Here is a 25,368-nt window from a genome sequence, read left to right as displayed (position 1 = left end):
AATTTATTCTAAATTTGTGCCAGTCAAACAGTACCATAAGATGTTGTCATATCTGATAGCTGTTTTTCATGTGTCAGTAATGGTTGAAGAAATAAGGATTTTCATGTACTACAGCAAATCCTCTTTAGGTAATAATAAATACATATATTTACTCAACAAATAAATAAAAGCATGCAGTAGTTCTGGAGGATGTTCACTAAGAAACATAGTTTCAAACAGCAAGGAGAGGTTGTTTTTACATTTAATACTCTGGAATGAGTGAATAAGAGAAATTCACACTTGTATTGCTGGAGAGTTGTTTGCCTGCCTACAGGCCAGAGAAGACACCAGAGCAGTGGTTTATGTTGCTTTCCCAGGAGGAGGACTGAAATTTCGAGGCTTTATATCCTCTTACAGTTGTCTGCTTACTGAATGACTGCATAAAGTTCCCACTCTTCAAACCTTGCTTTAATTGGCGTGGCCTTAGTGTGGAGGCAGTGACATCAGAGCACTCCAAATAGCGACAAATAACTAGTGTTAGGCTGAACACAGCAAATCTGCAAAAAGGAATTAATTCAATGGATAATCAGCTATCACATGCTTGTTTCCTCTTCTGTTCAGACAAAAGTGCCTTGCTTTAGAAGGAGAGTGAGTCTGGGATGTGTATCTGTGGTGAATAGCCATTGTAAATTGCTTAGCTGTATTTATAATTCCTTATTTATAACTATTTGAATTCATTTGTAATCTGACAGTGGCCTGTATTCATTACAAAATCAGAGTCTAAGCAAATCCGACATGTTTATAGCCTAGATTGGAATTGTTTATTGTTCCTTTCTGTAACAGCTGATTGCTCTTCTCCTTTGATTTTTTTTCTTTCCTTTCTCTGTAGTTTACGCTTATTCCAGAAATTTGACACTTTCCGGATTCTAGTTTGCGGTGGGGATGGAAGTGTTGGCTGGGTTCTCTCCGAAATTGATAGTCTCAATCTTCACAAGCAGGTACCTGCCCAATGAGCTTGGTTGGATGTAAGAAAGAAGGAAAAACAACAGGGGTTGAAGAGGACTTTCTTTGATCAGATCATACAGATGTAGTTTGCCCCAGGATTGAAACTGCTGAAAGCTTACCACAATAGTGTTCTTGCAATAATTTTCTGCAGGAAGCAGCACTGCTTATCTATTCCTATCTACAGTGTTCCTCTCCAACTCCCTTGTACAAGATCCAGTTTTTAGAGTAGTTGAGTTACTCCTGCTCTGTTGCCACTAGGGACTTAAACTTGGAAATGGCTGCAATTAGAAAACCAGCGTTTCAACAAGGGTAGCAATCCTCATCTATCCCCTGTAATTCTCATGATGTTTCTGTGTCCTTGGATAGCTGGAAACTTCATTGGAATAGACATAACTCGCAGGGTTTAATTTGTTTCCATTTTGTCTTGTAGAGGGCTATGCTAATTTTACAGAAAAGGCAATAGCACCACCTGATGGTTAAATGAGTGTGTCTGCAGAATGGAGTATCTTAGCAAGGTTCTCTGGGTGGCAGCTGTAATGCACTCCTCTCTCAAGTAACAACCTAAAAGCAGAGGGAACCTGTCTTTACTTGCGTGCTGTTCTGGCTGTTTTCCCCATCCAGTTGCTTTTCCCCTCTCCCAGGGTCTACCTAGTTCTCAACCACTGCTCTGTGTAAGGAATCACTCATGTTACTTTTGACTGTTAGTGGTTTGCGTTTTCCTATTTGAATATCAATTTTGTTTTCCTTTTCTCTGCTGCAGTGCCAGCTGGGAGTGCTGCCGTTGGGAACAGGGAATGACCTTGCTCGTGTGTTAGGCTGGGGGTCTGCTTGTGATGATGATACCCAGCTCCCCCAGATCCTGGAGAAGCTGGAGAGGGCGAGTACCAAAATGTTGGACAGGTGGGTAATCAACACTGAATTGCATGAAAACACCATTTTGGGAGAGCTTGATTCTGCTCTTCTATTGGGCTTCTTTATAGTTCCAGTTATGATTTTTTTTCTGATAATCTTCTGTCACCTTTTGTCAAAAAAGATAGTCTTGCTTTCTATGTCACTGCTGCAGAATAGTGATGGGTGAAATTGTCACTCTGTCTGACATCCAGTGTCATCTCTTGTTTTCCAGAGTTCTCAACAATTGAATCTGACAGTCTCACAGTTGTGATGTTTTAAACTATTTTTTCTTGATAAATTTGGAGCAATTTATCTCAAGTTTGGCTTATAAATGAAAGCTGAACGCAGAAACAGAAATCTTTACTCCTAGTATTGATAAAGACTTTACATCTTTTTACATTTGAAAACATCCCTTTACTTTAGATTTGTATTTTGGCATTCTGGTATGTTGAATCAAATTATGATCATAGGATTTCTGTGAGAGAGGGAAGAAGGACGGAGAATATGCTTATGCTGTAGGATATGTGTTCATAGTGTTATCCCTCCTTCTGCCTCGCTTCAGCCCCTCTGCACTTTCGGTGCATCCCTATGGCTTCTTTACATCATTCATTCCCCTAACAAAGTGCTTTGTTCTGCTTGAGATTCTGACCTGTTTGGATAAAGGAAAAAATCATCTGCCTTGTAGTGACAGCTATGATGCCTCCTTTTCAACAGGTGGAGCATCATGGTATATGAAACCAAACTCCCACGCCAGGCCTCCACTTCCACGGTCACTGAAGATTTCAGTGAGGATTCTGAGGTACTTTGCAAGATGCAGAGGGGACAGGGAACTGGGAGCAACAGCCTCAGAATGGACGGGATAGGAGACAGTGGCTGAGTTCAAACGGAGCAGGCCTTAGTTATGACTTGGGGGTAGTAGGAACTACAAAGATCCTGGGCCTTTAAATTAGTGAAGTGTTATAGGGAAGGATGGAGGGTGGGTTACCAGAGTCAACAGCTGTAATGGGGGATGAGGAGAAGATGCTTTGGAACGGGAAGAGAGAGGAAATGATTGACTTTATTCTGCTGTCATGACAGGATGTTGTTGAAATTGTGGAAAGCTGAATAGCAGTTAAAGGAAATGTAAAAAGCCCAGTGTTTAAATCCACAGTTGATCAGAGACTCGTAAGAACTGCACTGCTGATTTCTAGGTGCAGAATTAGCTTCTTCATCAAATTCTGGTCTTCATTGGGTAAATGAGCCCTGAGCCACAGAATGTTGCCAGGGCAAAAAGAAGCTGTAGAAGGATAGGTACTCTCTGGGGAGCCAGAGACACGCAGCAGTTGTTTTACTGCTGGGAAGCAGCTCCCCAGTGGCTTGTTTCTGACTGTCACCAGGTGCAGAAGATTCTCTTCTATGAAGACTCTGTGGCTGCTCATTTGTCCAAAATTTTGACTTCTGACCAACATTCAGTGGTCATCTCCTCAGCCAAGTGAGTACTTTAAAAATTGCTCTAAGTGAAAGTTGCACTGTAAAAATCCTGAGATGATCCTTGCATGATTTTGTTTTCCTTTCCTTCTTTGTCTAGGGTACTTTGTGAGACAGTGAAAGATTTTGTGGCTCGAGTAGGGAAGGCCTATGAGAAGGCAACAGAAAGCTCAGAGGAATCAGAGGTCATGGCCAGAAAGGTAAAATTGGAAAAAATGTATAGCTTTCTACTTCTGAAGCGGAAAACTTTGTTTTCAGGGAAATAGGATAGTGGCACACCAGCAGGCATTAAAAGCTTGAGCTAGCTAAGTTTACTGTTAGTTCTGGCTAAAACTTCTTCTTTGCCTTGTAGTGCTCTGTCCTAAAGGAAAAGCTGGACTCACTGTTGAAGACGCTGAATGATGAATCTCAAGCATCTTCATCTCTGCCAAATCCTCCTCCCACCATTGCAGAGGAAACCGAAGATGGTGATGGGTCAGGCAGTGCTTGTGATTCTTCTAGTGACCGGTCGGTGGGCTCATCGTGTACTGCACGGCCCCAGATATTTCGCCCCCGGGAGCAGCTCATGTTGAGAGCCAACAGCTTGAAAAAAGCCATTCGTCAGATTATAGAGCATGCAGAAAAAGGTAACGTGTTAGGTGTCCTATTTGTGGCTTATTATGAGCTCTTGAGAAGTATAAATTCCCTGTATTCCAGAGGGGAGTAGGGTTCTTTATTAACAACAGCTTTCCTGAGCTAGAGAAACTGCCCAGTAAGCCTGGCTGCCTAGTTCCATCTCTGCCAAGCCCACCTGTATGAAACATTGCTTGGTAGATGAACCTGAAGTTCAAGGCATGTTCCCTCGCGTAGGGCTGGTTTAGGAAGTTACTGCCCTCCCACGCTCTATTCGTTTGAGTTTCCTGTCTGTCTCCACCCATACCGCAATTGTGTCACTGCAACTGTTTGTGTTGCTTTGGTGTAAAACAGATCTGAAAATACTTGGGAAGAAAATATTTTAAGTATTTTAACTTGGATTGTTTCAGCAATCTCTTTGTAGTACAGCCCAGTAAAACAGTGCAGTGGTACAACTGCAAGGGCAATGAACTGTAGCACAGAGGCAAGAGAAAGCAGGAACTTCTTAAATGAGCTTTGTTACTGGGAAAACATTATAATATGAAATTTATATGAAATTCATGTTATAATATGAAATACCTTGATGCAAATCAATCCCATTTCTATGTTAAATACCAGGACAGGTGACCCTCTTCTCCCATCTTGGCCCTTATCTCTCCCCAGCCATTCACCCCTGTAGCTCAAAATTTCATTTCCTTCGAAAGGCGCCAGTGTCACAGGTGTTAGTCAGAAACTCAGTGATGATAAACTTAGACCAAAGGAAGTATTCAATAGCTTATTACCAGAGATAAAAGCATTGAAGTTGCATGGGTGATGTCCATCCACACCTAAATGTGCACTATGAAGAACAACTAAGCAGTAAGTTGTAGATCATTGTAATATCACTTGGATTTCCAGCACGGCAATATTGTATGCAACCTACCCTGAAGGTGAAGTTCTGTGAAGTGACGGAAGTTGAGCAGACAGCCTGCTTCTGGTGAAGTAGAGGTCCTGACTTCATTGCTGCCCCACTTTGCTGCTGCTTATCTTCTGCTGATTTGATGCTTTTTGGAGTTCTTTTGGAACCCAGCCAGGTTGCTTAGTTCAGCAATAAGAGTCTTACTTTTCTGCCAGGCTAGTGGGTTGGATTTCCTTGTGGATAGTTTTGCTGAACTGCAGAGTCAGCACAAAGAAGGGGAAGAGAGCGTGAAAGAAGGGGAGGAGGCTTGTCACCCTTCAGAAGCAGTGAGCTGGTAAATCAGTTGCACTCTGTGAGGGCTTGCTGGGGAGGATTGCTGTTTACATAGAAAGGAAGTTTTGATTTCTTTAGGCAACATGCTAGCATTTAATTCCTGCCAGCTCCTGGGCAAACTCCACTTACTCCAGTTGTTCGACTTATCCAAACTGTTTTTCTTCTTCCGAAGTATGTAATTTGATTATTTTGTTTGTATTGTTTTTCACTAACTACTGTTTTCTTCCTCCTGATGAAATGTGTCCAAGTGTCCTTTTCAAGTGACATATCCTATTGTCCTAGCGCAGATCGAGCAAACAAAATTCAGTTTAATCTATCATTTATTGTCCTTCTGGTTAGAATTTCTGGAAGTCGTGGAAAGCCCGACTAAAAGGCTTAAAGCTTAAGTCAGGCACTTCTACTTTGAACCTCACTGCTGAAGATCTCAGCAGAGAGAACAGAAGGCTAAACCATCCCAGTTCCAAAAGCCCTTCAGAGCAGGATTTAGGTGAGACAAACGATATAGGAAAGCTTTCCTATATTCCTATTCTTTCATTTAAAGAGTCAGGACCTTTAGAGTCTCATTCTGTTGTTATTTTTGTCAGTGGGAGGTGTTTCTTGATGGAAAAGTTGTGAAGTAATCGCCTACTTTCTCTCTCTTTACAGCCGTAGATGAACAAAATGCCCAGACTCAGGAGCAGGAAGGCTTCCTCCTTAGTCTCTCAGCTTCTGAAGAGGGCAAGGAGCTAAGGAATGAGGATAAAATCTCCCTACAGTCATCACACAGCAGCAGCTATGGAGTGTCCAAAGTGAGGAACCAACGGAAAGGTACTCTGGGACTGCCACCATGCAGATCTTGCATGTAACAGTGTTACACGGTTCCGAGTCCTGTTTTTCTCTCATTTTTGCATGATTGCTCTAAACCTCAGATGCTACTCTTCGCACAATTCTGTGTGCAACCCCATGCATCATACACACTATCATAGATTCATAGAATATCCCAAGTTATAAGGGACCCACAAGGATCATCAAGTTCAACTCCTGGCACTACCAAAGTGTACCCCAAACTTCAGACCATGTGACTAAGAGCACAGTCCAAACACTGCTTAAATTCTGACAGGCTTGGTGCAGTGACTACGTCCCCGGGGAGTCTGTTCCAGTGCGCAACCACCCTCTCAATGAAGAACCTCTTCCTGATGTGCAGCCTGAACCTCCCCTGTCACAGCTTGACACCATTCCCTCGAGTCCTATCACTGGTCACTAGAGAGAACTGATCGGTGCCTGCCCCTCCGCTCCCTCTCGTGAGGAAGCTGTAGGCCGTGATGAGGTCTCCCCTCAGCCTCCTCTTCTCCAGGCTGAACAGGCCCAGTGCCCTCAGCTGCTCCTCATACGTCTTCCACTCTAGGCCCTTCACCATCTTTGTAGCCCTTCTTTGGACATTCTCCAACATTTTCATGTCCTTTTTGTACTGTGATGCCCAGAACTGCACACAGTTTCAATGCATTTTAGATGGCTGCTGATTTGTGGTCTTAGCATATAGCAACTAGCATTCAGGTATTTATTTTTTTTAATTTAGCAGTAATCTGCATTCTCTTGGCTTTCGGTGCTTGGACAAAGATGATCTTGAGCATTTTTCACGTCATCTACCTGATGACATTTCTCTGTAAGCCACTGCCAGCTTTTGCAGATGACAGAGAACAGAAGCCAGCTTGGTTTAATAACTGTGTTACGTGAGTAATTTGTTAGAGATCCCCAGTCATTCCAAGTATATTTGGAACCTAGCGAGTATGGATTGGGAGCCAACTACCCTGTCTGTTGTGCTGCTGTCACCAGCTTTTTCTTATCTCCATTTCTAATATTTGCAGAGTCATATTTCTGTGCCTCCAATCTGTGAGGTTTTCCGGCTGCACATATGCCACATCTATGTCTGTTACTGACTTGTTCTGTCAGCTGTTTGTTTTACAGTGGCTAGAGTGTTTTGCTGTTGAGTGATTCGTAGCCCAGCCTTGCTGCTTGGGCTGTGCTGTTATGTGCTGGCCTGAATCACGTCATGTTTGTCAATAGCCATGTTTGTGTTGTGTTTTACAGCATCCAAGTCTCCTTGTGAAAGACAAATAAACAAAGGAAGTTTGTCGCTGGGCAGCTCTGCATCTCTTCCTCCCCAGACAGGAAACCGGGACAACTTGCCAATGCTGAACACAAAAATCCTCTATCCAAGTGAGTGTAATACCCACCACTTCCCATTTTTGCAGCAAAATGTAGTATGGGTGACAACAGCACAGGTTTAACTCTCTGTATGAAAACACCAAATTGTTCTGCCTGATGTTCTTTTGCTGGGTCCACTTGGAGAGAAATCCCTTTGTAGATAGCTTCCTACTAGAGTTGAACAGTGGAGACTTGAAGGAATTAGTAATAGTTATCAATTTGCAGCTGAGAAAACCTAAACACAGATTTTTATTAACACAGTGCAGTAACAGAATTTAGATATCGATTACAAAGATCTTCTGAGCTCAGAGGGACCTTGAGAATGCTGTTAGGGTGCCAGGTGGCTGAGAGAGGTTTCTGAAGAGTGGCAGCCATGGACGGGGAGCAGCAGTCCCGTTATGTGAGAGCCGAAGTCACTGGATAATACACAGACCTGGCATATATGCACAATTCCCACCTCACGCATCTTGTGTTGCAGCTTCTCTGCATCACTGCAGTGCTGTCCTTCCACCTCTTCCCCCAATTTACTTGTTCAAACTGTTTCTTCTGGAAGCAGGTCATTTCCTTTTTCTCTGAAAAAGCTCATATTTCTGTATTGCCAGCAGGATTTAGAATTTTAGAAGCAGGAGGTGGTAATTCTTGAGTCACTTGGAGAATAATTTCAGTCCTCCTCCTTTCCCTCTGCTCCTTGAAGCAAGGATGTTGCATGTCCCACCCTGGAGCACATAGCTACTGCAGTGAATACACTCCTATTTCCTACACGTGGGGTTTTGGGAGTGGAAGAAAGCACTATTGCTAGTTGCTTTCCACAGTGAGTGACTGGAGTTAATATATTCTGAGATTCAAATTACATTTTCTGTTTATTATTATCACAGTCTTCCCCATTGTCAATTTATCTACAGATATCCGTGCCGGCATGTCTGGGTCTTTGCCTGGGAGCTCTGTCATCAGCCGATTGTTGATCCATGCTGATCCCTTCAACTCTGAGCCTGAAAATCTGTGAGTATGCTGAGGATGTTGAATGGAGTGGGTCTTTCCAAATGAACCCCAGCATTGTGCTGTGAGAACTAAATTAGTTTAGAGAGCTAAATAACTGGCTGCAGCAACCTAGAGTTATGTAAACGAATTCATATGCTGATGCCAGTGAGGATCAACTTATGTAGTTAGACATAGAGTGACATATCAGACTCATAGAAGAAGAGTTTTAGGTTTTAGGTGAGAGAATGAAATTCAGACCAGTCTTCTCCCACCACTCAGGGATGACTCCAGTTTCCAGTGAGTATGCAGTAACTTGTGGGGGAATTAGCACCATTCCAGCACAGAGGCCAAAGAAAGCTCATGGGCAGGCCACACTGTGGGAGACAAGTGGGAGATGTGATGTGAATGCTTTCTCAAGCTGTTTCTGCTAAACTGTTTAACAGTAAAAAATCAGTTGGTACACGCTTAAATATTTTTTCCTAATCTCAGTGCCCCCTGAGATTCACTAGTGGACGCTTTTGAGCTTATTTGACAAGCTGTCTGTAAGCATCACCTAACATATACATGCTTCAGCAATTAGCATTGCTAAGGTTTCCTGAGTCCTTTTTCACAACCCCAGTGACCAGGAGCATAGCTTTTTGTAAATCAAGTGTAGACTTCAGTGTATGTTTTGGTGGCAAGGGGAGAATTCCTCTACAGATCTTCTGGCTATGGTTAGAGGCTGCAGGCCAGGGACCCTGCTCAACAGCAACTTTTAAGGTATTCCTTGTGGGTTTTAGGCAGCTCCCAGCAGTGTTTATCTGATGTGTTGGCATACAGCCATCTTGTTCTTCACATTTTTATACAAGGTAGCCAAACATTTTTTTTTGTTTGACAGTGAATGTTACACAGAGAAGTGTGTCATGAATAATTACTTCGGAATTGGACTGGATGCAAAGATTTCTTTGGATTTCAACAACAAACGTGATGAGCACCCAGAGAAGTGCAGGTGGGTTTTTCATGGACTGACCTTTGGCCAGAAGTGATCACTTCTGACCACTTTATGTTTTCATGGATGCTTTTGAAGCCAGTTGTCTAAAAGTGTGCTGAATAATTACATCATCAGTCTCATCTGCATCATCTTCCTTCAGGGTTTAAAATCATGATGAAGGGGATAAGTTACTGATTCATTACTGATTTGTTATGCTGTTCTGGATAGTACAAGATCTTTGACTAGCTGCATCAGTGTGGATCCAGTGCATTGATTCTATTCACTTCATGATCTCAATCGCAGGTTTTTCTCCTGGACTTGCTGTTTGGCTCAGAAACAATCACATCTCAGTGCCACAGAGGCTGATTTTGGCTTTGATCCTAACTTAATACAAACCACTGTATAAGTCACAGGCTTTGCACTTTTGCATATCTGGGCAAGTACAGGATGTGCTGTATAGCCTGGGACTGGTACATTCGCTGTACTTATTTGAGCTAATACCACAAAACTTTGTGGATGCCCTGGTGTATGAAACTGACCAGTTCTGTGCTGGGGAATCTGTACGTGTCTGGTAATGTGTGTTACTCAGTCATCCTCAATTCCTACCTGTTTGTTTTTTTTTTTCAAGAAGAATATTTTCCTAGCATAATCTGTGACCGTTCTGAGTGCTTGACCCTTTTGGAAGCAAGGCACATTTGTATTTTAGCATGTAGGAGGTACCGTTTCAAACTATATAGGTTATTTCACCTCTAAGTGAACAGCTAAGTGCAGGTCCTGACCTTTTCTCTTTTGTTTTGCGCCCTTAGAAGTCGTACTAAAAACATGATGTGGTACGGAGTATTGGGGACCAAGGAGCTGCTGCACAGAACATATAAAAACCTGGAGCAGAAAGTGTTGTTGGAGGTGAGGAACTAGCACATCCATCTGTTGCTAAAACTGCGGTACCTAATTGTATCTTCTTCAGACACTTGGATTTCGGCAGGGTGATTCTCAGGGCATTTCCTTTGCCCACTTGCTGTGTCTCACCTCGAGATAGCTAAAAGGAGTTTTCTTGGTTCTGGAAGATAACTCGTATTCTCAGCCAATAAAGGAAGTTTCATCCTGTTGCAAAGTAGTAGCCATCCCCAACAGGTATTCAGCATAGATAGGATTGTTACCTTACACCGATGACAAAGCTGGGAGGAGTGGCTGACATGCCAGAAGGCTGTGCTGCCATTCAGCGAGACCTGGACCGGCTGGAGAGCTGGGCAGGAAGAAACCAAATGAGGTTTAACAAGAGCAAGTGTAGAGTCCTGCACCTGGGAAGGAACAACCGCTTGTATCAGTATAGGCTGGGGGACTGTACAGGCTGGAGAGGGTGGATGACAGGTTGGCCATGAGCCAGCACTGTGCCCTGGTGGCCAAGTCCAATGGGATCCTGGCATGCATTAAAAGGAGCGTGGCCAGCAGGTCAAGGGAGGTGATTTCTCCCCCTCTACTCTGCCCTGGTCAGGCCTCACCTCGAGTACTGTGTCCAGTTCTGGGCTCCCCGGTACAAAACAGACAGGGATCTGCTGGAAAGAGTCCAGCAGAGGGCCACAAAGATGATCCGGGGCCTGGAGCATCTCCCCTGTGAGGAGAGGCTGAGACACCTGGGTCTGTTCAGCCTGGAGAAGAGAAGACTGAGGGGGGATCTTATCAATGTTTGTAAATACATGACGTGTGGGAGACAGAGGGATTTGGCCAACCTCTTTTCAGCGGTTTGTGGGGACAGGACAAGGGGCAATGGCCACAAAACGGATCACAGGCAGTTCCGCACCAACATGTGGAAGAACTTCTTCATGGTGAGGGTGACAGAGCACTGGGACAGGCTGCCCAGGGAGGTTGTGGAGTCTCTGGAGATATTCAAGACCCATCTGGACGCCTACCTGTGCAACCTCCTGTAGGGAACCTGCTTTGGCAGGGGGGATGGACTCGATGATCTCTGGAGGTCCCTTCCAACACCTACAGTTCTGTGATTCTGTGAGTCTGTCATTCCTGTTTGGGGATGAGAAACAAGTCTCTCTAAAACCTGTGTCTACCAGAGGAGAGGTGATTCATGAGACATGAATGATTACGTTCTTCTACTCTGATAGGCAGAGAATCATAGAATGGCTTGGGTTGGAAGGGACCTTAAAGGTCATCTAGTTCCTACCCCCCTGCCATGGGCAAGGACGTCACCCACTAAATTGGGTTGCTACCCACAGAATCAGAATAAACCTGAACTGTTCCCAGTCCCAGAGCATATGCTGTGGTTGGAGGCGTTCTCTACTGTTGTGCTGAGAGTAGTGATACCTTTTTTTCTGTACAGTGTGATGGGAGGCCAATCCCTTTGCCCAGTCTCCAGGGAATTGCCGTACTCAACATTCCCAGCTATGCAGGAGGCACCAACTTCTGGGGGGGAACCAAGGAAGATGATGTGAGTATTTCCTAAGACAGTCCAAGAAACATTTTAATTTAGTGTTGCTTCTGGAGTCATAGCCCCTGACTGTCCCATAGTGCTTGGAAGAAGACAACAAGGAGCCTGTCTGCATGTACTTTCTCTTTGAGGTGGATAGGATACTGAAAGGCCGATCTTCAGCAGCTATGCGCCCAAGCAATCCGTGGCAATTCAGAAAGAAACCGGATGCTGTCCAGGGCATTTAGGCTTCCAGGAAATGTGTTAAATTGGCCTTCTCCCCTCATGCTGCCTGAGGAGTAAAGCCCCTTAAAGGCAAAGGCAGTTAGATCCACTCACAAACATCGTACTATTTGAAATGAAAGAGTAAGTCCTACTCTTATAAGAAGAATTATTCCCTTGTGACTACAGTCTTGGTATTGGAATTATTCTTTAGCTGCCATTGGAAGCACAGCTGGAATATTGAGGCTCTTTTTTCTCTTTCCTGTGTCACTGCAAATCTTCACCTTCTAGTCTCATTGGTAATTCTGTACAGATTAAGCACCAATTGTGCACCAGTGGGGAAAAGGAAACCTCCCTATCAGAGCTGTATGTCAGCTGAATTCTCTCTCCCTTGTATTTGACTAGACATTTACAGCCCCTTCCTTTGATGACAAGATTTTGGAGGTGGTAGCCGTGTTTGGTAGCATGCAGATGGCAGTGTCACGAGTGATAAACCTACAGCATCACCGGATTGCACAGGTATCAGCTGCCTTTGTGAGCTCTGCTTGCCTCCCCCATCTCCAGTGCGTGATGTTTTTAGCCAGTTTCAGTCTGTAAAGCCCTCCTTTCTTCTCTGTTTTGTCCATGGAAAGAACATCCACCAAAGCTGAAAAGGTGTGTGTTCAGGGGCAATTTGTGCATGGAATTGTTTGCTAGTATTCATTGTGGGAGGAGATAGATTAGCAATTCAAATACAGATTAATCCAAAGACATAGCAAATAATGCTTGTACAGCACTTGGGGAAATGTTTTGGAAAGAAAGAGCGTGTCTTGTGCTTTTGAAAAAAACAGTATTTTAGAGCTGTAATGCAATCACTTCTTGCAGTGTCGGACTGTGAAGATAGCAATCCTGGGAGAAGAGGGAGTTCCTGTACAAGTGGATGGAGAAGCCTGGATCCAGCCTCCAGGTTACATTTGGATTGTTCACAAGAACAGGGCACAGACTCTGACCCGAGACAGGGTAAGAGCAGCCTTGAATACACTGTACTCATGCTTTTGATGTTACATGTTCCTGGCCACATATGAATGATTATCTTGGTGGATGTAGGAATTATGTTTTGCTACACATTATAAAACCCCCTGCAAAGAACATGGCTAAACTTGCATTCGCTAATTGAGAAATTAAATAAGTAAGGTTTTTGCAAGCTTATTTTACATCCTTTTCTAGGTGCCCTGTGACACAACATTTCGTAACATACTTGCATGCTGTTTTTCCTACAGGATGCCTGACTCGCTGAGTGCTGTGGAATGTCTAGATTCAGCTGTTCAATGTCTTAATTTCTCATTATTATTCAGTATGTGGCTTATACCTCGCTGACCAGGACAAGCAGTGTCTCATGCCTCGTTCATCAGTCTGTGTCTGTCTGACCTCCTAACTCTCAAATATACCTGATAAGTACCAGCATATAAGGAAGTGTCCTTGCCATTTTAATGTATTACTGAATGGTGGGAAGTTAAAAGAAAGGATAAAGGTATTGCTGTGGTACAGACAGGCTTATAGTCCTCCCCCAGCTCTGTAATTTTATGTGGATAAACAGTTTGTTTGATAGATACTCTTAAAAATTCCCAGAATAATATGCCTTTACTCAGTTTCCAGAGCAAACTGAAGTCCTCTGCAAAGGACTCACGGGCTGAATAACAAGAAATGAGACAGCAACCAAGAGGAAAGAAGGAAAAGCAGCCAGATACAGATTGGAGACGTTCCCTAGTGGGAAGTTACAAGTATGATAGTGTGGAAAGAAAGCAAAAGTGGGACTACAGAGCTCCCGTCATGGTAGGACAGGGAAATACCCAAGACCTCTTGAGCTGGGAGAGAACACTGGGTATCGGTGTGGATGGTGGGGAGAGGAGGAGAAGGGAATAGCAAGCAGAGTCTTCCCTGGAGAGATGGAAAGCTTCTGTAATGTCACACTGAGAGCTCGGAGGGGAGTGGGATGAGATAGCACAGAGTCAGGTGGAACAGGATTCCTGCTATAAAGGTGGGAGAGAGAAAAGGAGGGGCTGCCTTCGTGTGGGGACAGTGGGAAAGGAGAGTGAAGCACAGAAGGCAGACAGGACACACAAGTCCCTAGTGAGCATGTTGTGCATGAGTGTGTTGGACCATGGCTGTGATTGTGCTGCCCCACTCCTCCCTGCCTGCAAACCAGGTTCTGCTGCATGGAACTGCCACTGAGGAGCAAGTTGCAAGTTTGCAGAGCAGCATTCAGCTCTCATGTTGACCATGGGCTTAACCCTAATTCTCCTGCTGCCCTTGAGGTCATCATTGCACACCCTTTCCTTCACAGAGCCAGTCTGTCCTAAGCAGTAGATGAAGTGGGGTCCTCTTTTCAAGTTGGTGACCCTGTACCTTTGGTAACATTTTTCAAATGTAATTTGGGATATTTGGTTTCCTAAGCAGAAGATGGAAAAACTCAGATTCCCTCATGGCCTCCTCTGGAGCACTGAAGAGTCATCAGCAAGGCTGAGATCAGCAGATAGCTTGTACAGAGCTGGCAGAGCTTGTTTTTGTCCTATAAGAGAAGCAGTAGGGTAAAGGAGTACTTTACCACAGGTCTTCACGGGTATTTGCAGGTGCAGGGAAATGAAGAGTCTTCAGATTGTTGGGTTGTCCCCATGGCAGTTGTGTTCCAGTAGACACTGGATCTCCTCTCCAGACATCTACCTCCTCTCCCTCTAGTCCTGTGCCCCTTACCTATTCTGTAGTCATCTCATTTGAATTCCCAGGACCAGGATCCATGACTACTATTTTATTTCCCTTTCCCCCACCCATCACACTCAATCTCCTTTCATTTTCTGGCTCCCCAGATGCTGATTTTTTTTCCCTGTGAATGCTGTGCACCCCTGATCATTATCCTCCTCTTCTCTGAATTCTGCTTCCTGTTTTGGCCTTCCCGTCCCGTAGTGCCTTCTCTCATCTAATCTTTTCTCTTCCCATTTCTTGCGCTCAATTCATCTCTCCTTACCCTGAGGCTCTACATGTCAGTTTTCATTCTCACCATATCCAATTTTGACCCTTCTGCATTGGATGTGTTTTTTTTTTTCTGAAGCACTAGCTGATGGCAGCAAGAGGATCAGTAAGAGTGCAAGCGGGACAGGTTCTGCCTCAGAGTTCGGCTGCTAGTACACCAATCACTGGGGAAGCCCAGTTTACTTCCAGATAAGGAGGAGTCTTGAACATTTTTAATTTCCAGCTCCAAGATGTCACTTGAAGAGATGTGCACTTATACTGCTGCTCCCTCCTTCCCACAAAGCTTGTTGAATCGGATGGGTTGTTACTGAATAACGAAAGGCACTTCCTTAGGCATACATGTCAAAATTCTGGTTTCTGGTTCAAGATATAGGGGCAATATAGGTACTCAAAGAAAAGGCTGCCACTACTAGGAAATTGGTGGATTTTTCTGGTCTGGTCCTCAGAAGTGGCCTAATGATTTTGACTAAAATAAGGCTTAAGTAAAAATTAAACCAAGGCAAACACGTGGCATAGAAAATTTCAACCCAAATAGCTAAAGTTAGCAAAGTTACAAGCAGCTGAACAACTGGGTCCTCCAAAGTGTTTTACAGTCACTGGCACTTAGAGCCTCGTTTTTATAGGAGATACATAAGGTATCTTATAGTTTGCTTGCTGTGGTTTTAGGCATTTGAGAGCACCCTGAAGTCCTGGGAGGACAAACAGAAATGTGAGTTGTCACGACCCTCCTCTTTCTCACTGCAACCAGAGATCATGTCGGAAGAAGAATCCACCCAGATCAACCAATTTGGTCAAGCTGCAGGTGCTCTGATCCACAGGTGGGTCTCAATTTGCTTTTAGTGAATAGGGCCCTCCTTTGGTGCCCAAAGGTCTTGTCTGACACCCTGTTTCTGGAGACTCTGTTCACTCTTCTCTGGGCAGTGCTGGTCCATGTCACTGGGTACATTCTCTCATTATGCACTGTCCCGGCTGCATGAGGACTGAAGTTGTATAAACTGTCATAGGTCATCCTGAACAAAATGTATCACTTGCACAAGCAAACACAGATCATTTAAACTTGAAACAACCCAATGGCTTTGAATGTCAGTGATTGTTATCAGAAGTGAAACACAAGTCCTCTTTAAGAGCTCAGTTGACAAGCTGGGTTCTTGTAACCATGATGCCCAGCAGAGATTTCTGTAAGAAGTCACTTTATGCTCATCTGCTCATCCTTTACCTCGGACATTCAGCTGCTTGGTCTGGGCCTCTGAGGGAAAATGCCCAGAGTCTCATCAGTGAAGTGTTAATGAAACTGCAGTGTGTGCAGCTGCCTTTCACATCACTATGGTCATATTAAAATGTCTGGATCATATTTCAAACTGATCCCAACTCGTGTGCAGAATTGAATATGCATCTGGAGTTGTGCATGTGAAATTTGCCTTGCTTTGCATATGCATGCTCACTGTAGCAGGGAAAATAGCCCTGCTTTGCCAGAGCCTGTACCTCTCCCATGCTTTATCCCTGCTCCTGTCAGTCAGATGGGTATTAAAGGAGATACCCAGTCAGAAAAGATCTCTGCTTTGAGCACATGCTGATGCAATCTGTAATTCTCTCTTTAGCATTCGGGAAATAGCCCAATCCTATCAGGACATGGAACAGGAGCTTGCCCATGCTGTCAATGCCAGCTCCAAGTCTATGGACAAAGTCTACGCTAAATCCAAGTCTACAGAGGTACTTCACTCACTTGGCATCTTCTTTTTGTCCTTGTTCCATAGCTCTTGGTCTCCCTTTCTGATTGACCAAAAGTAGGGCTTGCTTCTCTAAGACTTCTTCCTTTGACTGCTCAGACCTCTGCATTTCCAGGCTTAATTTGCGCATGAATTGCTTCCCCCGCAGGGCCTGAACTGCAGCCTTGTTGTAGAGATGGTGAATAATGTCAAAGCCCTGCATAATGAGACAGAGCTGCTGCTGGCGGGCAAGATGGCGCTGGTAAGAAGCACAAAGCAGGAGTAAAGCAGCCTCTCTCTTTTTCTCATCTCATACTGTGGCCTTGGCGAGCAACGTTTTGCTGGTCTTTGTCTTCTTTGTAACAAGTCAGTGAAAATGACTGCCAGGATGAAAAAGACTTGCAAATGAATTCCATCCAGGAATTAGGATGGTGTTGTTCCATTAGTATGATGAGCAGTCAGGCTAGTTTGCTCCAAGTCTGGAGCTCCGAAGAGTTACAAATTATGGACTTGGTGATGTCTGGGCAGGGTGACTGCTGTGCGCTTCCTTTTAAAAGGAGGAACTGCGCTGTTTAGCAAGGAATTTCAAGACAAAAGACATGACTATACGTTCCACCATATGGCTTTTAACTCTGCTTTGCTTCCGTTTCTGATCCAGCAATTAGATCCTCCCCAGAAGGAGCAGCTCCAAGCAGCCCTGGCAGACATGGACCTCCAGCTGAGGAAACTGGCAGACATCCCTTGGCTGTGGCAGCTTATGGAGCCCTGTGATGAGGAGGTGAGGAGGACCAAGGCTGTATTTCCCTAGCTATTCTCTTTTTCACTAGTTTGTTGTGTGCCTTTCTGTGAACGTAGAGGTGATAGGAGAAAAGATCATTAAGAAGGAAACTTGACTCCCTAAGGCTTAGAGAAAGTAATTTCCTGCTAATGTCCCTTGACTGACATGGGATCAACTTTCTCTGTTTCCTTCTCTGTCTTGGTCAGAATGAATTTAGAGGTTTTTTTTCCTCTTTTACAGAGCTGCGGACCTGAGTTTGACTTTACTTGTTGCAGGGGGACCTATGAATGTTTTCCTGATTTTCTCTTTTTGTTCCTGTAGAACCAGATGCTGGATTATTCTAAACGCAGCCGCAGTGGCAAATTCCGTCTGGTGACCAAGTTTAAAAAGGAGAAGAACAACAAAAATAAGGAGACTCATAGTAGCATGGGATTGCCGGGTACCAAGTCTGCTCATTCATTGTCTGTCTCTGTCACGCTAGTGTGGTCGCAACCCTACCAATTCTCTGTTTCCTCTCATGTTCTCTCCCTCTTCTGTTTCACTTGCATCTTATCTGCCTTTTCTTTGAGTATAATGTCTTTTTCACATGGCAAAGTAGTTTATTGTTCTGTCTGAGTCATGATCCCCCAGTACTCAGCAGGTATTCCTGAGCAGAAAAAGGAGGTACCCTCTGAAGAACTCTGCCTACGTCTGGCCATTTTCTGGGGCATTTTAGAGGGTGCTTAGTGCAGTGAATTTGAGTATTTTGGCATTTTAGGTATCAAAATGACTGTGGGGCCCAAGTCCGCATAACTCCCGTCTTTTCACTGCTGATTCTCTGTGATATGGTTAATGATGTTTCTGTCATTGATTTACCTTCAGGCTTTAATCAAGTTTCATGTCTAAGGGGTTCAGCATCACCACAGGTGCAACCCTGACCTTTAATCCTACTGATTAGTAGATAAAAACTGGCTGTGAATCATGAAATTGTCAGACACTTTCTCTCCAATTGGTTTAGTTGATTTTTGGTTTATATTGTGCTTATGAAGACCTTCTTCTTCTGAAATTCAGAAGTGCTATCTGTTCTGTGGGTTCCTGGGTCCTGTCCTCTGCCATGGACTTGTGGGTACAGTCTCCTTCTGTCTGATGTGCTGGTGCTCATCCATTGCACCCCAGAATTTGGGAACTTTATTCTTCTCTTATTTAGAGGCTGTGCATGAAGGTGGAAGTCCAAGCCCTTCCTCTCTCCCTCAGATTTTAGGTAGAGAGGTTGCCACTTTGTTTGCAGACCACAAGTGTTCATACATAATAGCAAACTAAGAGTGGTTGACTCTTTTTTATACATTTTATGACTCTATTGTTTTGTAAGCAGAGGAATTTCAAGATTTTACTCATAAACACAGGGGTAAACTTTAAAAAGTTTATCCAATCCTGTCAAAACAAGCATGTGCTTCCTCCTGGCTTTACTACAGCTATAGCCTCTGCTTAAGAGAATACCTCTGATCTTACTCTGCCCTACCTCCTTTGTTTGAGACTGGAGGTTGTGCTACCAGTCCTTGCCCTCTCTTTGGTTTGAGGCTGTGGTACTGCTTGCCCTCCTTCTCTGGCACTGAGTGCTGATGGTGTCCTCACCTCTCACTCTCTTCTGGGATTCTGGGTACTCAATGCACTCCTGCTTTTCCATCTCTAACAGTTCACCTCTGGGGAACGGAGGAGGTTGCGGCCTGGCTTGAGCATCTCAGTCTTTGTGAGTATAAGGATATCTTCATCCGGCATGACGTCCGGGGCTCTGAGCTCCTGCACCTCGAACGGAGGGACCTCAAGGTACTTTCATGATTGGCTCGTCAGAAATACCCAGCTGCATTTGCATGACCTTCTGTGCTGAATGTGCTTGGAAACTGTCTGCCCACTGTTCATTCCAAATGCCTTGGCAAGATGAATGGGTTCATTGTGGCCTTGTTTTGTTTTCTCACCATTTCAGGTCACCTGATGTTTAGTAGCAGGGAGGTAGAACAGTTAGTTGAGAGACCAGCTGTCTAATTGTTCACAGCTTCCTGGAGAAGTCCACATGGATTACAGAAAGTGTTCTTGAGAGTCTTTGATTTTGATGATGGAATGGGATTTTCAACTTCTCAGCTGCTGTACCATCTTTGCAGAACATGCTGCGATTTGGAAAATTTGGGTCTTACTTTGTAGTCACTGGACTAAATAGATCATTGCATATTTTTTTATTACAAGAAAAAATGGTCATGGTCTTTGATGACACTGCTAGATTGAGAGAATCTTTGAAATAATAAGCATGTTGTACAACTTTTCTCATCAGGAGATGCTTTCTCTGCAAAAGAAATTGAAAGCGATGTTTCTTTGCATGTGCAAAATAATTTTGTCATCATTATAGTGACTTGCATATAGCAGGCAAATATTTTGTCATAAAGTAGCGCATAGCATTCATTGAGTGGCCCTTGGATCTTCATTTGTGATTTTAACCATCTTTCTGTTCTGAGTCTTACTCTGATTTATGTAGCTGATTGCTCAGCATGCCATCCAGCTACAGCGTGTTTTGTTGCATGGCACTCAAGTGTTCACACGTGTGTTTTGATGTGACCAGTGATCGGTTGGTTCTTCCTGCATGTGTTTGGCTACAAGCTTAGGTCCTTGAGATCTGTGTGCACTTTCTTTTCTCCTGCTTTGGCATTGACAGTCAAAGCAGTTTGCATTTCTGGCTAATGGTCTGCAGTTGTTTCTTTCCATTGCTCTGTTCCTGCTCTGTGACTGTTCCTTACCCTGTCATGCTCTGGTTGCTTTTTGACATGTGGTTTGGGGTTCCATATATAACCATCAAGTTTGTAATCTTTTTGGTTGGCTTTCTCCTCTCTGTAACTGGCTGACTAGTTTGTAACCACTGCTTGGTGACCTGGTGTTTTTCCCCCACTTTCTCTTAAGGTAAGGTTTTTTCTTGTTTTTCCAGGACCTGGGTGTGACCAAAGTGGGCCACATGAAGAGAATATTACACGGGATCAAGGAGCTGAGCCGGAATACTCCTGTCAGCGAGGTTTAGCCTCTGTTTTCACAGCCTGTGTCTACCATTCCCACTAACTGCACAGCAGTCACCTCACAGAGCAGATGTGCTCACAACTGTCTCTACTGAACAGCCAAACTGCAGCTGTTCAGAGCTCATATCAACCAAGCATGGTGCTACCTTTTTTCCTGTGGGGTACGGCTGCATACAGTCAAGAGGCACCTTACCTGCACTGAGGCAGAGCCTCCCAGAAGAGAACTCACTTGCTGTTTGAAGAACCACGTCCTCCAACGTGGGAAGTTCTGGTTCCAGTGATAGTGCAGGACTCCTGAAAATTGCAACACAGCTACCTTTACTGGATAACTTCATCACAGTACAATTATTCAGGGCAAAAGATATATTGGCCAGTCTTAGTTCAGGAGCATCTGACAGTCTTTTCAAACTGAAAACTTTCCTGCTCATCTGTATGTCATACCTGTATCTTAGAGCATTTCAGTGGGACGGAGCTTGTCCTTGTGTCTTACTAACCCATTTTTAACAAGCCTGTAGCTGCATGTGATTTGCATCAGAAATTCAAAGCCAGTAGCCCTCCCCTTGCCAATGAACTCCCGGTGATTCTCACTCACGTATGCCTTGCAACAAACAATGCATGTGGTTAAAACAGCGTGGTCTTCCCCTGGGCCTGGCTCTCCTCTTTCAGCCAGTCACAGTGATACAACGTTTAAGTTTTCAGGCATCACAAACTATTTTTTGGAAATTCCTGACGCTAATTAAAGACAAAATTCTCAAGAGCCAAAAGATTACAGGAAATCCGCTCTGGCTGCCTTCATCTTCAGGAGACCAAGTGAAGGGGAGAGGAACACTAACTAGCTTTTTGGGCCATGCAAGAAGTGTAATGTAATGAAGTAAGATATGGAACAAGTTGCTCCACTTTGACGTGGGGAGCAGCATGACTGGCAAGAGCCAGGAGTGGCTTGCTGTCCATTTGTTCCCACTGTTGTGGCCACAGAAAACAAAGCTCTTGCTTTTCTTCAGCTTGTAGTTGCAGACAACTATTTGTCACAAAAATTACAGTCTATTCATAGTATTTGCATCTTTTGACCTGTCTTGGTTCTAGCAGCTTTTCCACCTTGCTTCTTTCTCTGCCTTGCTCCTTCACCCCAAGATGGATACTAAAAGATTAGGGTGGCTCAGTCCTCCTGGGTTGTACCTCCATGAGAGCAATCGTCCTGTCAATCAGGGCTCCTGTAAGAGTCCTGAGATAAAGAGAATTGTTACAGAGTGGACAAGCATCATAATGAAAACTGGAGTATGTTGGTAAATAGCCTTTGGTACCACCAACAGTGGAGCATGGAAAAATCAGTGCCTCTGAATCAGAGTTCCTAGACGGCCTTCAAATTTCCACTGTATTGCCTGACCCCAGTCAGGTGACTGTTAAAGCCCGAAGACCAGCATGCATAATTATATTGCCATGTTTATCACTGCAGAAGGAATTTAGGAACATTCAGTGCTGTAAAGCTGGAGAGACAGCAGGAATTTTTAATTACTTTGTAATTTTGTATGGGTTTTCTTTTTTTTTTTTTTTTTTTTTTTTATTACAGTGGCAGTTGTCTGCCTATGGCTGCAGACAGAGAAATGGTTATATACACAGTGGCATGAAAGATAATTTCCTGAGGACATCTTTTTCTTTGTTGTTTCTAAGGATTTTATCAACCTGACCTCAACTCTGTAGTCACAACAACAATCAACCAAGCTATTTTATGTAAAGTCTTGTCTGTTTCAAAAGGTTGTGGGCTGATACCATGCTGGGCAAACTCCACTGCATTCTTTAAGGTTTCACCAAGGATTATTCTGACTCTCCCTATCTGTTTTTAACTCATTCAGCCACACTTCTCCTCTCAGCCTAGTGAGTTGACAGGGTTTGCTCATGAGAAGTTAGAAGACTAAACATGCTTCATCAAACTAGCAAAATTTCTGGTATAAATACTGTGGACTGAGCAAGAAATATGTTCAGTTTTGCTCTGAATTTTTCTTCTGTCTATACATCACCAGTTACTTCCCTGGCCATATCTTTTCTTTATCAGTACAAAACCCTGTTAATGTATTGAATTCCTGAGGCATTGGATGAGTAAGAATAGTTGACATAAAGCGGTTGGGACACTGAGCAGCATCTGCATGAGAATGAGGAGAAACCTTCACTAAGTAGAGCCCCAGGATGCATCCTTCCTCACTGGTGGCAGTGAGGTGCAGCCCACTGCCTGTCCCCAGGAGCACGCCTGGTCAGGATGTTCGTGTGTCTGCCCGGGAGAGCACAGCAGGGCGCACGAGGCAGGTTGTGGCTCTGGAGAGGGGGTGAGATCTGTGCTTGCTCCTTTACCTGCTGAAGGAGTTGGTGTTGCTGTGAAGTTTCTCCAGGGAACCTTGTGATTTAAGGTGTATAAACAGTATGCACTTGCCTTGTTGGCGTAGTTTCTGGGGGATAGATTCTTGCCTCATTAGAAACAGCTCCTCTCTGCTTTTCCTGCTCAGAGTAACGGGAGTCCAAAGAGTTGTTACGTTCAGGCTTGTTCCTTCATTTGTGCCATATCTGGAGAGGCCTGAAGGCCATTAGCCATGTGCTATGGGTGGTGATTCCTGCAGAGACCAATCTTCCTTTCTTTTATATTCTGTCCTGTTGATAGGTTCAAATACTTTTCGTGTAGGTGCACACTTTATCAAAGCGTTCATAGCCAGTATATTCCTGTCTATTTCTTACTGAAGGCAGGGAAGGAGTTCTACCTTCTTTTAAGAGCTAGAAAATGGGATCCATATTTAACCTGAGTGCCTTTGAATATGTATTAAGGTTTATATCTAACAAAAAGTTGTAGCTCTACGTCTCACTGGGAAAAACGTAGATTGCGGTTGCAGAGATTTTGTGAGCAGATTAGGATGATTTGTGTCAAAAATCAGTGAGAGCCATCTGCAAAGCAGGCAGTCAGGCTGAGCTTCTGGCTACGGTATTCCGAGTTCCTCTTCTAGCATCTGATCACTTTTCTGTGGGAGAGAAATTCGGGAAAGACGATTAGACAGTAGACATATCTGTTTTGCCAAAAACAAAAACAAACAAAAAAAAAAAAGAGACTCTCCTGCGGTCTCAGGTAAAACACCAGCTTGAGAGAAGCTAGAACTGCACACATCATGTGTATGTTTAGTCTCGTAAAAGCGCTATTCTTGTGGAAGCTTTGTGCCACCCTCTGTTTATCAACCCTCCCTGTTGGCAGTGATTTGGAAGGAGCTGGGGCAGTGTCTGCGGTGAGCCGGGCGTATGGTTCCCCGTGCTAGGATGAGTTTTCAGTACATTGTCTCACATTCTGGCACTGCCCTGGAAATCCACCCTGAATGGCAGGTTCTGGGGAACAGCGTGCCCTGTGTTAGGATGATTTGGGTCAGTGGGATTGCGTGCAGTGGAGACCAGAGGCTGCTTGGGCTCACGAAGGAGCTATCAGCAATGTCCTGCTCTGCCCGTAGGGAGGGCTGTTAGGCTAATGCAGTCCTTCTGGTTTTGTGGGGGGGATCTTGCAGTGCCCAGAGCGTGTGTCCCCACGGCGGGAGCCTTGCAGCACAGCAGAGCTGTGGCTGGGGGGTGCCAGCCCTGCTGCAAGAGCCTCCAGCTCCTTCAGTGCCCATCCTGGGAACGTTTCTGCACCAAATCGTACGGAAAGCTGTGTTCGTTGTTTTAGTGTTATTTAAAAATGTGCATACTATCTATGTGATTTAAAAAGACTGTTTACACAAAATATTTTGTATCTTAAGATGTGTGTACTGTAAAAAAAAAAAGAAAAAAAAAAAAGGATGAAAAATGATGTTTTTCTACAACTGTCAGCAGTGACTGCATGTCTGTATCACCGTCCACCAACTGTTGTTCCTCAGGGGTCTCCGCGCCATTCCTGTGATCCTGTCAGAAGCATAGGGAAGCAAATGAATCCCTGTACAGTCTTGGGAAGAAGGTTTTGTGCCTTAAGAATGGGACCTGCTTCCCTCCTATTTATTGTGTTAATTTATACAGTTATTATCATGGAAATGTCTCTTGTATTTTTTTGTACATAGTTTACTGTTGATTGTTGTAAATAAGTTTTTCTTGTATATAAAGTAAACATGTTTCTGAGCTTCCAGTAAATATTCTGTTACTGATTTCATTGTGTGAGAAGGCTGCAGTGCCCACTTGGTGGGAACCAGCTAATAAAAATCTGTGCTGTGATAAAATGGCTTTATCCTGAGTTGCATCAGAAGTTCAGAGCTGTTCCTTAGAGAGAAGTGAAATGGTAAATGCAGTAGTTGTAGATTAATTTTGTGTTGATGCAATTGGTGTGAGGTAGTTTTATGTAGTTAATTTTTTATTGGCTCTGTCTGCAGCGAACAAAAGAAGAGGTGTTTAAGAAATGATGGATCTGCAGCCGCTCGTCCTGGTTGTAGTTCCACTGTCTGCAAACCCGCAGCTGGATGGGAAGCACTCCCAGAAACTCAGCGTGGCATTTGTCTGTCAGTTAGTCCTTCTGCTTTGGTGCTGGCAGGAGTGAGCAACCGAAATTCTCGTGTGCTCCTGGAGCTCTGGAGTCTGTGTGGGGTGACCACAGCTCCCTGATGGTGGTGCTGCAGTGCCCTGGTGAGAGGGGAGCAGTTGTTGCTCTACTCTGCTTGAGCCTCTGTGCTTTCAATTTATTGCAGGCAATAATGTACGCAGTAACTGGAACAAGGGAAAAAATATTTACAAAAATGTGGGAGAAATTAATTTTATCATGAAATGTGGAAGTTGGCTGCCATAAAACGACACCTGTAAACTTGAAGCTGAAGGATTTGGAAGTGTTTGGCTGAGCAGTCCACGTATCTCGTGATGGGCTTTCTTTTCCATCTGTACTGATTGATGTGTTTGTAAGATGTTGACAGAA

The 25,368-nt window shown here is 44.1% G+C and overlaps 1 protein-coding gene across 7 annotated transcripts in view; it reads left to right on the top strand.

Annotated features, from left to right (window-relative positions):
• Positions 1-24,936, top strand: part of DGKD (diacylglycerol kinase delta) — a 63,454-nt gene extending 38,518 nt beyond the window's left edge. For 4 of the 7 annotated variants that reach the window (XM_082767332.1, XM_082767334.1, XM_082767333.1 and 1 more), the window contains 21 exons: positions 869-977; positions 1,745-1,884; positions 2,590-2,674; positions 3,252-3,346; positions 3,443-3,542; positions 3,695-3,968; positions 5,831-5,992; positions 7,253-7,381; positions 8,272-8,368; positions 9,225-9,335; positions 10,124-10,220; positions 11,647-11,754; positions 12,361-12,474; positions 12,820-12,954; positions 15,628-15,779; positions 16,560-16,671; positions 16,837-16,929; positions 17,326-17,445; positions 17,767-17,884; positions 19,118-19,248; positions 20,393-24,933. In XM_082767332.1, coding sequence (XP_082623458.1) covers positions 869-977; positions 1,745-1,884; positions 2,590-2,674; positions 3,252-3,346; positions 3,443-3,542; positions 3,695-3,968; positions 5,831-5,992; positions 7,253-7,381; positions 8,272-8,368; positions 9,225-9,335; positions 10,124-10,220; positions 11,647-11,754; positions 12,361-12,474; positions 12,820-12,954; positions 15,628-15,779; positions 16,560-16,671; positions 16,837-16,929; positions 17,326-17,445; positions 17,767-17,884; positions 19,118-19,248; positions 20,393-20,482 — 2,572 coding nt within the window. In that variant the 3' untranslated portion in view covers positions 20,483-24,933. Of the gene's footprint in view, positions 1-868; positions 978-1,744; positions 1,885-2,589; positions 2,675-3,251; positions 3,347-3,442; positions 3,543-3,694; positions 3,969-5,830; positions 5,993-7,252; positions 7,382-8,271; positions 8,369-9,224; positions 9,336-10,123; positions 10,221-11,646; positions 11,755-12,360; positions 12,475-12,819; positions 12,955-15,627; positions 15,780-16,559; positions 16,672-16,836; positions 16,930-17,325; positions 17,446-17,766; positions 17,885-19,117; positions 19,249-20,392 lie in introns of those variants that run through there. The other 3 variants (XM_082767329.1, XM_082767330.1, XM_082767335.1) reach the window with 3 other exon arrangements.
• The last annotated feature ends 432 nt before the right edge of the window (positions 24,937-25,368 follow it).

This window comes from Aythya marila (genome assembly GCF_965140915.1).
Source record: "Aythya marila genome assembly, chromosome: 9".
Lineage (NCBI taxonomy): Eukaryota > Metazoa > Chordata > Aves > Anseriformes > Anatidae > Aythya > Aythya marila.
This window is presented reverse-complemented; position numbering and strand designations above follow the sequence as displayed.